The sequence below is a fragment of the Centropristis striata genome, chromosome 3 (assembly GCF_030273125.1).
Source record: "Centropristis striata isolate RG_2023a ecotype Rhode Island chromosome 3, C.striata_1.0, whole genome shotgun sequence".
Classification (NCBI taxonomy): Eukaryota; Metazoa; Chordata; class Actinopteri; order Perciformes; family Serranidae; genus Centropristis; species Centropristis striata.
This window is the reverse complement of record NC_081519.1, coordinates 21,428,196-21,442,621: the sequence shown is the minus strand read 5'-3', so window position 1 is coordinate 21,442,621 and position 14,426 is coordinate 21,428,196. Positions and strand designations below refer to the sequence as shown.

Sequence of the window (14,426 nt, the reverse complement as noted above, 5' to 3'; positions counted from 1 at the left end):
TTGTTCTTCTTCTTATTTTTCTTCTTCCCTTTTGTAATTTTACATTATTTATTTGTTAGATTTTATATCTTTATTATGTATTATTAAAATTAATCAGAATACATGTTTTATTTAGCCTAAGAATGCACTAAGAGTGGAACACTCTCTCCTGGTATGTGAGGGTGTATGTTGCACTTTAAATTAGATGTGGGAAAAACACAGGTCACATTAAATTATTCCAAGGAAAATACATGAAGGGGTCCCTGCTATACAGCCTGTCTTGTAAAGAGTCCTTGGCTAAATAAAGATTAAGAACCTCTGATTTAGCTTTTATAACTAAAATATCTAACTGTCCACAATAATGTTAAAAACACTGCTGATGTATTTTCACTGTCTCTTATCTGACTGCTTGTGGTTAATATCTAGTTTGGTTTTGAATTTCAGAAGAAAATAAATAAAATCTAAATGACTTCTGGTGGTGCTGCTCTGGCTCTAATAAAACATTTTTTTCTGTATGTGATTATTGTGTCTTTGTTGTACCACTGCACTGTTTTGATAGCAACATATTTAAGGGAAGTTTCCCCCAATTTGAACAGTAGTATACCTTGTTCAAGGAAAACAGAGACAGTGTTCAATTGGTTCTTTTTCAAATAATTGATTTTAATCATTTTCTTGCATAAACTAGAGAGTAGGAGGAGGATTTATCCATTGCCTTATACTGTTTACGACACCGATTACAGTGTCAGCAGGGACAGAACATAGCGCTGGGGGAGAAGAGGCCGACGAGTGACAGCTGGAGAAAGAGGCAGAGTGAGGGGCAGAGAAACACCCAGAAATGTCCCGTACACAGCGAGATGAGGAGAAAAGAGAAAATATAAGCAGAGGACAGGATCTCTGCAGATACAGACATGACCACACACTTCCAGCACAGCATGTCAGCTGAACAAGCAAGTGTGAAGTGTGTCTGCTGGTAAGCATGTAATTCAATACAAGTAGAATATATATATATATGTATATATATATGTATATATATATATATATATATATATATATATATATTACATTATTATAGATTTACTTGGATTTAGATAGACCTATTTTCATTATGACAAGTACCAAATGATATAGTTATTTTCAGGAAACGTCCTGGGAAATGAAATGAAATGAAATAACAGACCGCTAAGATAAAGCCTTATTAAAAAGATTTCCATGGTCTCTTTTGTCAAAGTGGTGCTTAGCTTAAATATATAAGATAATGGATATATTATTAATAAAGCCCCCTTTCTCCATCTTAACAAGTGAAATGCATAAAGTTGACGCATTGTGCTTCAGGTCTTAAGGTTGATTAAGACAACATTTTAATTTTGGCTCTCATAATGGGTCAGGTAAAAACACAGAGCCAGATATCACTAATTGCGAGGAAAAGTAGTCTCAAGAATGACTGAGTGTGTATTTTAGGATTATAGACTTTGTAAAGAATGGATGATACATCTCCACTTCCCCCCACTCTACATCAGTGAAGCCAAAATATCCACGACATGGCCTCTGCCAGCTTGAAAAGCCTGCACAGTAGTGGCAAAGAGCTGAGTCTGCAATTGCAAGTCAAGTACAGCTGTTAATCTTGTTGTTGCACCCCCAGTTTTATATACTTAAATAGAATATAATAATAACACACCAAAGTTAGCAGGGGAATGAACTCCTGAATAAACATCAGTGTGATAAGAACTAACTTAATTGAACCACTACTTTGTGTTTTTAGTTTGGCTCATGCCCCATCCACTAACATGGCTGGATTTATAACCTATACTGCAGCCTGCCATCAGGGGGCGATCAAGATTCTTTTGGCCTCACTTGTGGGGAGCTCTCATGACGTCCATCTTTATATTCTGTGTTTAGGATGGGTTGTGAAAGGGCTCAGAAACTTAAACATTTAATTAAAATCCAACTTATAGAGCTTAAAATAAAGTATATAAACAACACAGATATCATTGTTGACCACAATGTTCACTGGAAACATCGCTTAACCCCTTTCCTACCCATAGACTGTATATAAATAATGGACGTAGTCACCGTGACGTCACCCATTGGTTCGTGGACTGCCCGTTGGAAACATCAAGTTCATCGTTACACTCGTCGCCATCTTGTATCGCCACAGAGCAGACCATATTTGGACTGTGGAGGAGCAAGAGGGATCTGATGACACTGACTACATGCCTCTACACTTCAGCCTGACTGAGAGAAGCTGCTGCTAATTCATGTTAGCATTTACTGGAGCATTAACTGGGATGTTCGTTTTGGCTAGCAAAAGACAAAAACAAAATGTATGTTACTTACCTCACAAAAATTAACAGCAACTCCTTTGAGTGTCTGTTAGTCCAACCAAACGCTGAACAAGACATTTTTACTGAGCAAAACTGTACTGCAAAACTTTCACTGTATTGTCATTAGTTGACAATACAATGAAAGGGTCAAAGTTATGAGACCAAACTGGTAAACGTCCTATATCTATATAACGTTATATATAACTTTATTGACACGTTGGATACGCATTGTTCTGATTCTCTCCTGATGACGGCTTGCCTTATAAGTGACCTGTCAATCAAAGGCAGCCACGTCCCAAATCATACGATTCTTTTCTATTTTCTTCTAAATGGGGCCGTTATTAGAACTATTAACATGACATGTCCTAAAAAAATATTTCTGAGGTAATAAATCAAGTGAGAAGTTTTCTCATTTTGCATTGAAATTAATGGAAGAGAAATGTTTTTGTAGCCAAACTTAGCACCCCCTACTGGAATTTTCGGTAGAATGCAGTTTAAGGCACTTCCTGGTTTGCCTCCCCGCTCAGACCCGGAGGTTGCCGCCTGTTCCTACCATACACAACAACAACAATCACACTACAAGCCCTTATAAGAGCTGAAGATGTGAAAACCAAACCGATGACTTACTGACACCGGCTCACAGTGGGAACACTCAGAGAAGCTGTGCAACCATAACATATTGTTGACCAGAAAACAGAGTGAGCTAACAGTTACTAAATGACTCTGTGCCCCTCTCTGAGGCGTACTCATATTCCTCACATGGCCAGTTTACCCAGTCTTCCCACAAACAGCAGCCATCATGAATAATGCTCACACTCCTCTTCCCCCTCCTGTGGAGAATCCCTCCTAGCTTTAATGGTCTAACGCTGTAATGCGTAAGCATGTATTCTCCTTGAGTGTATAGACACTCAGTTTTCCACACAAGGTGAATGATGTGGGCTTGAATAATGCATGGAGGAGGCATCGAAGAGCCACGGGCCACGTGATCTGGGGATTTTGAAAACAAATTTACCAGAGAAAAGCTTCACCCTCTGAGTCCTTCAAACTCAGGTTCAGTTTATGATAGGGAGGCATGTTGGTTCAAGACAAGCAAAGGCTTGTAAAGTAAAATGTTTTTCACTGGCAAGTCAAAGGCCTTTTCTTAAAAGCTATTGGGAAAGGGTTCATATCATGAATATGAAGGTAAATCACTGCAACATGCATTGCATTCCATGTTGCTGGAAGAGCCCTTTAACCCTCAGCATAATATGTGATTATTTTGGAGCAAAAGTGTGGTGACCTGCATAAAAAGAAATCATTCCTTCCCCAGTTTCCCCTCCATTTGCTTTTCATATCAACAAACAAAAGCGTTCTTTCACCAGCACAAACTCCTCCTACAAGCTTTTTTAGACAGCACTTATTTTCCAAAGCACAAATCAAAGATCTTTCAAGGACGAACTTCAATTGAAGGGAAATCTTGTGTACATGGTGTGTGCACATACATACAAGATGCACTCAATACTGTATTGGTAGGCTGGCTGTGGCACATCTGTAGCAACCTGCTGGTTATCACTGACAGATGGTTGCTCATTATTTTTCTATATGGCTTTCAGGAGTCACACATCACATTTATTTCACATAGTTGCTGGCAGTCAACATGGACGAAAGGTTTTGCATGGCAAAGACTATAAAGCTGGATTGTTTTAACGTCCAAGTGACTGATCACACGTCATCTTTCTAGATTGATATCAAATGCCATGTAATCCAGAGACTATTTTTTATTTACCAAGACTAAATAGCAGTGTACTCCATCAGAAGTGCTTATCAGATGGTCTTACAGCTAAAACCCGTGTTGCCAGGTTGGTTTGATATTTTCCAGCCCAATAAGTGTTCAAAATCCAGCTAAAGATAAGAAACAATGCAAATAACACAGTGTACTGTACTAGAATGTAGATGTGAGGCAATTGAACTCTCTTCAATGCAATGATAAAATGCCCTCTGCCCTAAAAAAAAAAAGGGACAACTCTAATACCAAAAATAGGAGCTTTCACATGATTTCTTTCAACTGCAACACAAGCCTTGAAATTATGCTAAATTCAAGTGAAGCCTATCACACACGCACGGCGTGAGAGAGACAGAGAGAGAAATTAGATCCTACACCTTTTTTTGTCGTCGCCATACACACAGTCTTGTCACATAAGATTGCTTCCATTTCTTTTTCGCTGTGACCAATGCTTAATGTACACCGGGCATGTTATTTCAATAGCAACGTCTTTGGTTTACATTCTTAAAGTGTTTGTGCTTGCTAATAATCTTGTTAAATTAGTACTTTGTTATAACGTAACTAAACTTCTTTTAAATCCCTCACCTGTTGCTGCCTATTTCATCCTCTGTAATAACATAAACCGTCTGTTTCTTTTCATCATGTAATTTTAAGTTCATAATTTGCCCTCAGCACTGTGGACAGCCTCAGTGAGCTCTCTTTGAGTTGTCAGTGGTGGTTAATAGTTAAACCCCTCCTGCTTTTGCAACTCTGGTATTCGCTGGGCTGTGTCTCATGTAATTTTTTCCAAACATCAAATCCAACTTTCACGCCCACTTGTAACAGGGTTTACATCTAAAGCTTCTTCATTTATTTTTTTTACACAACTATTCCTGTCATTTTTTACGTTGGCCAGCGCCAGTGCTGTGTAAAAGCAGCATCAGGTGTTCTGGTCCACAACCTCGAACTGTCCACCATTCTCTACTTTCCCGCTTCAGTTTTGTTTTATTTGAAACACATTACTCATAGCCTACCAAAATAAAACCAGTAACTTCAGTCCACTACCGCATTGACTAAAACTAGTGCAAGTCAATTTGAATTATACATATTATACCAACAGCATAGATACAAAACAACTAGTTTTTTTTGCCTGTGGTGGGTAGAGTACTGAAAACCCTTAGTGAAGTAAAATTTGCTGACAGTTACTCTCATTACAAATGAAAAAGTCAAAATTACCATCTCAGAAACAAAGTGATGTAGAGAGGATTCCCATAGATTATGCAGTATTTCTGTTTATTAACCATATTAATCCAGGTAACTCAGAAGTTTATACATGTACAAACCTAAATGTGTTCTTCAGCTAAAATAAATATGCTTTAAATATTACTTTCATAAAGCGAAAGTATATATCTGCCAACATATGAAATGCTACAACATGGTCATTTGTTATTTGCTTATTGAATTGCATAGCATCATATTGTTTTGGCTTATATAATTCTAATCATGTTGATTCATACTGCATTGCAATATTATGATACATATACATATTGTACTGCATCGGTAGTTGTTGCATATGTATCATTATCTGATTCTTGGCAATGTACCGAGATGTTTATCGCATCATCCTCAGACCAGAGAGGCACATCCCTACTTCCTGTAAATACTAGTGCAACAAACTTTTTTGTTTACTATCCAAAGCAAATGCTTGCAGTGATGTGTCGCAGTGTTGGAAAGATGAATTGCCTCCGGGCTTTACAGAGGCAAACAGAAGTGAACGCAGTATGGGCTCAGAAGTTTGGAGCTCACTGACCATCTGTAATGATCGGAGGCAACCCTAATTGCAGCGGCTCATCTCCAGTGTAATCAAAATTCAGGGAGCACGTCTATAATCAAGTGCAATTAATCTGCTAATATCCCCCCAGTGTTGGAATAATGGGGACATTAACAGGGCTCATCTGTTGTGACTGCTCCTCCACTGTTTGCTAGGTGGCTTATTCACAGCAGGAGACGCTCTGTGCTCTTTGACAGGTATTTTTCAGCATTCATATCACCAAAGTCAATTTGAATAAACTACTGTCATCTCCCATAAGGGCTGCACCGGCAACACACATTTCTTCCCACTAAACAGGTTTCCAATCCTCAATGAAATAGTGCATGTAAATTACCCCATCCCATTTTCCAAACAATATCGATTGTGACAGAAAGGCGCAAGATCATATGCAGGAACATTTGTACATCAGCTGCAGTAAACAGCTTTAACATATGATGATGGAGAGGAAACAAGTGGGGGAGGGTGTCAAATAAAAGCCATATTCCTTTTCACAGAAATAATAAGTGGATAACGCAGCCGGTGAGAAGACATACGCGGGTGTGTTTTCTTGTAGCTTGATTGGAAAATCACATATAGGCCATCAACCTGAACCTACAGAGAGAGCGGCAGGTTGCGCCCCCCTCCCTTCACACACACTGATTGGCTGAGGGGCTCTGTACCATTTTCATTTCACAGTGTGTGATAAATGGCTATAAGGAGTGTGTAGAGTGAAAGTGGCAGGGTGTAGCAACGCTGTGCTTTTTATTATGCCTCCAAGTCAAGCTTAAATGTGACAGCCACAGACACATTCGTGTGCAAAAATACAAATAGAGTGACATTTTATACTGTTAATTTCTTCACTTCAATTATGCAAAGGTTACTGATTATTTTTGTCATCAATGGGAGGCTGAATGAGGCATCAGCATAAATCAGCAGCAAGGTGCACTCTAAGCTCTCCCCACATCCTTGACTGCTGCTGACTTTCCAGCATCCATTATATATGAAATCTGTCTTTTATAATTTAACAGAAAAGGAAACATGCGTTGATAATGATTTACAGAAGTGAGAGTCTTGGGATTAAAAAAAAAAATCCATTATATGATGTGCTTTCTGGTGAAGAGGGAATTATTCTATAGATACATATTTCACATGCTGTTATTGAATGAATCAATGTATTTTAACCCGTTCATAACCCAAGTATATGTTTCAAATAACAGATATGGGCTCTCAAGTTACTGTATTGATAACTCACTTCTGGCTTGTTAAAAGTTAAATAATTATGTTTTATGTTGTCTTGGCACTTGACTTGCCTTAACTAAGGTCTCAACTTAACATATCCAGTGACTTGACTTGCTCAAGACAAACTGACTTGGGACTTACTTGAGACTTGGACTGAATGACCTGAGTCACATCTGTCAAACACACAAAACATTACTGTAATGTAGGATTACTACTCTAAATGCACTCACAAACCATTATTATGGATTATTTTTCTGTCCATTCCAACGGACAGAGAATCTGAACACGGAAACCAATTTAAAGGTTAAAACGACAATAGATTTTTTTTTTAAAACACACAAGTTATTTCATTTTTTAGGAATAATTAACTTATCAGTGAAAAAACTGATGCTTTAAAATTCAGTATGTATGTTCAAAGTCTCCTAAATTGTACATGCTGTGTACACAAACAACAGGAAAATCAAATGAGAACAGCATTTCCTTATTCATTTCCATCTTAATTTCCCTTTGGTGACATTCAGAATGGACAGATATTTTGAATAAATACTACATAAACGTTTTAAATATGATTTATAATCAGATTTTTTGACACGTACAAGTAATATAACATCTTATGTTTGTTTTATACAGAAACAGAAATCATGCAATTTAACAATATAATTCATCGATTATAATTTGCCTTACACTTCCTCCTCGCCTCATGTTCGGCCATGCTTGTTGAAAAGGGGGTGTGACTTTAATGCAGGCCACTTCAGTTAAGGTGGAACAATGTGATTTGCTTAAAGACACCCAATCAAACAAGAATGTGTATTTGGGAGTGATCATAGGTGTAGACATTTTAGATTTTAAGATTGTCCATTGGACTGAATGTGGTATTTGAACAGATTAAAATATTAAATCAAAGTGTTAATTCACATTTCTACATACAAAAAAAAAAGTCCAAGTGATATTCAAGCAGGCTGTGTGCTGTTGACATGGCTTTTCAAAGGATTTTACAGATCGCTAACTCATAGAAGATAGACAACTAAATGGATTGAACCTTTGAGAAAAATCATGAACTATACAGATAAAGGAGAAGCTCTGTCTTCGAGACTTTATGAAAAAATGATTTAACTTCAGAGAGTGGTGGAAAACACACAGCTCTTCTCATCATATGGTCTGGGGAATTGAAAGGGGGATTTTGGCACCACGTTATTAGTTTTTTTCTTCTTTACCCTGTGCAATTCATTTCCTAACAGGTGAAAGGTCTCCTCACCACCAATACAGGCAAACGATGAGTGTGTGCTGGTGTTTACATGTGGCTACACTGAAGCGTGTTTTCTCTAAGGTAGGGGAGTAAAGGTTCTGAGGGAATTTGACGAGCATGATGTTGCCCACAGCATTTGCTCACAATATGCTGCCTATAGTGAAGAAATGCAGTGGCAGCCGTCTGATTTGCCTAAGGTATTTAATGCAAAAATTCCAATAATCTTTTAAAATATACATGTAAATCTATACGAAACCTGTGAAATATGAGGCATGGACTTTTCTCCCTAAGGCAATGAAGAATGAAGATCAATAACTCTATAAATCTACACAAGTCAGCCAGTGAGGAAGGTCAAGGGTGAAGAAATAACAATAACACAAATGAACTGTGCAACCTCTGTGAAAAGGAGGTCACAGTGAGGGTATAGTTCACTGAATATGTCAGCAAATCCCCCAGGAACTAGAAGAGGTGAGAAAAATATCCCCAGTGGAAATAGGACAGAAAACAGCAGTGTGTGCAGAATAAAGCCTCCAAATGCACTGCACCTAATTGCAATTCAAAGGAAAAGTAGTACAAACATTAAAAAAGAAAGACAGCATAGAAACATTAAATCCCCGTATAATAAAAACTCCTTTAGAGGAAATTTAAGACTAGAGACATGAATACAGGATGGGAGGGAAAGATGTTTCATGAAGGTTTTTTTCTGACATCCTCTGAAAGTAGTGGGGGTATTGGGCAGCTTTTCAACGACATTTAAAATAGTATATGCATTACTGGCATTGTCCCTGATGATGTTAGAGAACAAGGATTGCTTAGTTGTCAGTTCTAAATTGTAAATGTTGAGTTTCACTTTAAATATGTCATGGTGGATTTAAAGTTCTTTTTGTCACCGTCTGTGCTCAGCTTTTCAGAATTCCCTTTTCAGGATCTTTACTGATTCAACGTTTCTCCATGGTGCTTTTTGTTTGCCACAGAATTGACATTTTTACAATTTGTAATGGTAATTGTCGGTAGCTTGTTCACAGAGAGCAAAATGAATGCAAAGATGGCTTCCTGCAGGAACTGTGAGCCTGTACTCTCACCAGTGGTGCAGATGGGTTTTTTGAACTGGGGGGGAAGAAGCTGTCAGCAAATGATTTCACCTCAATGAGTAATTTTTCACTCCATGCCTGAACCAAAATATGTTTTATTTAAACATTTTAAATGAACTGTAGTGTAAACAACAACCAACATAAATAAAAAGAAGTTTGTACATGACAACACCCCCAGTACAGCCCAACAAATTTACTGACTTGAAGCTGACTCAATGAAGGACCCAAAACCATCTGTCCTCCTTTCATTACCCTGAACATATTGGATTTTGTGAAACTTTGATGGGGAGACCATAACTTAGTAGGGGGGTCCGGGGGCATACTCCCCTGGAGAAATTTGTGCCCTAAAAGCCCAAATTTGATGCCTCTCGCACATTCTAATGCCACTATTCCATCTTAATCATTGCATATTTTCAATGAATTATTGTAAAGGAGAATAAGGGTTCTGTTTTATTTAAGGCATCATATTTTACAGTCTTCTTGTAAATTCTGTGGTGGACTCTGCTAACACATCCATGTGCTCTTATTTTGAAAGCTACATGTGTTTGCTTTTATTTTTAAGGTGGGTCTAACACGTTCTTACTATAATGCCTTATGGGGTGTTTTATCAATTTACACTGAAAGTCGGAACTTGGAGCTCGGAACAAGGTTGAAAATTCTGACATTTGTGTAGAACTTGAACGCACCATTAACTGCAGGACTCTCTTTGTGCGCTGCAATGTATGAATAGCCTAACTAACGGCGATGTTTGTCGCTGAAAGTGGGGGGGGACGGATCAGGATCACTATGAATCTGGTGGGGACATATCCCCCCCGTCCCTAGTGCCATCTGCGCGCATAATTCTCACAGATGTACCGTTTTTCAACAGTTTAGCTTATGTAGACTTAAGGAGTAATCGGCAAATCACAGAAAACAGAGCAGTGATCTGATATAACAAGGTCAGTTGTAAATAAGTCACAGTGCCAGAGCTGAAGTACAATCCCCAGTCCAGATGATCTAACAACACTCTGCCTTTTGCACACAGCATATCCACGGACAGTACCGGAGGCACCGAGGCAGCGAGCTGAACGTTTTCAACACCTCTGCAAACAGACAACTGAGGTGTGTCTGTCTCTCTAGTGATGACAGTACCGAGAAAAAGCCCTGCTCTTCATGGCTTATCAAAAGACGAAGAGAAGAGAGAACAAGGTGGTTGGAGGCTTCAAAAATCAGCGTGTTTCTCCTCTGTGTCAGTCATGTTTTATTTATGAAATTCAATACTTCAGGTTAGTTTTCCAAGGAGCAGAATGAAACATCAAGCAACTCTATGAGCTGTCAGAGTGAAAAACATGCATTTGAAAAAGATGTCCAGTATTTTATTGGTCAGAGTCCCTACTGGCTGAACTGCAATAGACAGTGATGAAATGTAAAGAGGCAGAGGGAAATACCTTTCACTGTGACACTTCCTGTGCTGCTTGCAAAACCAAACTGGTTTCTTGCCACACAGGTGTAGAGACCTGCATCAGATTTGGTTGCATTCCAAACCCGAAGGTTGCCATTGTCCAAGATGGAGACCCTGCAAATAAAAAAGAAACTTTAAATTACTACTAACATAAGTAACAAAGGCTGAGTTGCACACATTGTAAAATTTCAACTATTTGGCATGGGTTGATATATCAGCAAACATAAGTGACTAACACAGCAGTGTACATTTCTCACTGTCTCTAATTAAGTTCTGCTTCTTTGCAGATGACAACGATGAGAAATAGGATTGCATTTTCAGGGATGATTAATTCAGCGCATGACTTCAAGATATCTAGGACAACAGTAGCTCCATGCCCTTTATACAATGGCCACACATGCTTCAAAAAAGGTCAAAAGGCCTTAACAAAACTTGACATTTTCTAAATAACAAGCAAAAATGGAAATTGTGCCCTTGAAAGCAAGGTACTGTGGGAAATCAAGGGTGGACCAACTCATCAAAGCAAGCTGAATTTTAATTATGTGAAATGCTCTGCTGAATCTGCAAACTGTAAATATGAAACGGCGTCAGCCTGATTGTGAGGGGGGGATGATGTGTGGCCTGTAAATTGCTCTGTTCACCTATGAGTCAAAGTAGTCACAGCGAACACATTCATTTCCTGTTAGATGGCAGGGATGTTTTTAGAGATTCAAGAACACTGGCTACAGCAGGAGAGGTGATTTTGTTCAACAATGGTTACTTGTTTTCATACACAGGCATGTGTACAATATTCTACACATGTGCAGGGTTATGCATATGGCGTAAAGCTGCAGCAGGTCAAATGGAAATGACCAACCCACAAATAATCATCATCCAACACTGCAGTTCCCCTTGCTTTGCCGTAATATAAAACAGCACTAAGTAGCTAAAAATCTGATATTTTTCTCAACTGGTGACACATAAACTGACACATAGACTATAAATAAAGATGGACAGCTGACAGCTCCATAAAAGTTGAAGCCAAAACATCCTGATTGGCTTTTGTGGCAGGTCACTACCTCCATGGTCGTGAATGGGACATGGTCTAAACTAAGAGGTAAAAGTAAGTAAGTATCAATATATTTTTTTTTTTGCCAAAGATGGTTTCTTTCATTTAAAGAAGTTCTTATCGTAGTTCTTATCTTATCGTTGTTATTGTGGATGTTTGGGTGGCACCTGGATACATAAACAATCCAATCAACACATGAAAAACTAAATCAAGTTCTCATGTGTATATTTGTCTATGTGTATTTTTTCTGTAGCTTAGCTTTTGCTTTGAGAGAAATATTTATATATATATAATACATTTTGCAAATAAACTAGTATAAAAATCCACCGTGAAATTTTAAAAAGTCTACCGTGGAATTTGAGATTTTTTACCGTGCAATTCTGGGGGGCCATAGCCTAATAAATTCAGAAAATGTGAGGAGGAAAAAAATGCAGTCTGGTATTTAGCATATTTATAATGACGTTTCACAGTGTTAACCATTGCTCCTCAGTGATCTGCCTCCTTGGCAGAAGTCTGAGAGCAGTTTCTTGTTAAGTGTCTAGTTATCATTATGGATTACCAATGTTTTTTAGGAGACTGTTGACACTGATATAGATAGATAAAATAGCATGAATTTAGTAATTTAAAAGTTCGGCACCAAAAGTGTCTGCTTAGAAAAAGTTTGGCCCTTGGACAAACGTAGCTGGTGACCCTAGCATAGACACGTCTCCAAATTAGGTCAATAGCATCATCTTTAGATAGATAGATAGATAGATGGATGGATGGATGGATGGATGGATAGATGGATAGATAGATAGATAGATAGATAGATAGATAGATAGATAGATAGATAGATAGATAGATAGATGGATAGATAGATAGATAGATAGATAGATAGATAGATAGATAGATAGATAGATGGGTTGATGGATGGATGGATAGATAGATAGATAGTGTCATGTCATTTTATAGGCTAATCACTTTTCCAAAAAGCGGTATTTACACCCATCCATCTAACAGATTATTGGCTATGCCTTTTACCCTCCACTGCTCCCACTGTAAAGAAGCAATTAAAACAGTCTGTCCCGACTGTATTGAAATACTTACTACATGACTGCATTAATTAACAGTGCAACAGAACAGACCCCGTGTATCAGCACACAAGCTTTCTAGCCTGATGTCACCGCCTCAGATCACTTTATAATTATTCCTCTCCTGCTTTTGATTGATTCAAAACAACCATTTGACAGTTAAAGATAATTGATGCTGCAGTTTGAGCGGAAACTGAGAGGAGTTTAATAGCTGCGCTAGAAATCTAAATGACACATGACACAGAAAACACTTTCTGTGTCATGTGTCAACTTTCGCTGTTATGTGAGCAGGGTGTTTTGTTGTTTGTGATGCATTAAGCTGGATGTACTTGTGAAATGCAGTTGATATAGTGTGACATAGTGTTACACCCCCACCCCCACCCCCCCAGCTTCACTGTCTACATTAGGTCTTTCACAAGTGGTGGATGTGATAAGAAAATGCAGAGACAGTTAGTGTAAGAGATTGTACTTCTAAAACCACATGGTGTTGCTGAGTGGAGACTTCTTGGTTTATCTCTGAGAGATATTATAGCTGAGAGAAAAGTGCTGAATGCAAAGTAGTCAACAATGACCATCAGTTACATGAGGGGCATATCTCTGTGTGGGATGGCCCACAGTTAATGACATCAAACCTGGAGGCTGATAAATTTAAGGAAAATGGCCCATTAAATGGCACCACAGTCCTACAACTGGCCATAAGCCCGAGCAGAGTAAGCACAATTAAAACAGCTTTTATACATTAATTACATTGCACTTCTGGAACTCTGTGTACTGTACATGGCTTTCTATATGTAACTTTAAGGGTAACAGTGAGTTTTGCATGTCTATATGCATATGTGACTGTCCTCCCAAAACGAGCTACATTTAATGTTTGTATAGCAGCTTTAAATGACCCACATAGGGCGCCACAGGAATACGTTCTTAAATCTGGAAGTAAGTTAGCATTTTAGGGCCATGGGGTCTAACCTCCTAACTTCAATAAGGATTTTGAATGGGCTTTTGCTTAGATGCCTGAAATAAGGTCTATGTTTAACAGAGGCTTAAGAGATGTTCGTGTGTCGTACGCGTGCACCAAAAATTTCAACAGGGGGCGCTGATGCCGGCTGCAGAAGCATTTGGGACCATCACTCTCAATACAAAATGAGACCACTTCTCACTTGATTTATTACCTCAGAATTTCTTTCGGTATGCTATGGTCTCAATTGCTAGTAAAACATCTTCTTCAACAAAATATGATCTAATATGATGTAAATTGTGTAAATAATGGCCCCATTTAGAAGAAAATAGAAGATAAAGAATCGTATGATTTAGGGCGTGGCTACCTTTGATTGACATGTCACAACAAGGCGAGCCGTCATCAGGAGAGAAGCAGAACAATGCGTATTCACGACACTGTCAATAAAGTTTAAAAAAAGAATACGTTTACCGGTTTTGTCTCAT

General features: G+C 38.3%; 1 protein-coding gene across 1 annotated transcript in view; it reads right to left on the bottom strand.

Moving 5' to 3' along the window:
* Nucleotides 1-14,426, bottom strand: part of cntn4 (contactin 4) — a 184,832-nt gene that overhangs the window by 16,611 nt on the left and 153,795 nt on the right. Inside the window, exon 12 of the mRNA XM_059328618.1 lies at nucleotides 10,855-10,982. Coding sequence (XP_059184601.1) covers nucleotides 10,855-10,982 — 128 coding nt within the window. The remainder of the gene's footprint in view (nucleotides 1-10,854; nucleotides 10,983-14,426) is intronic.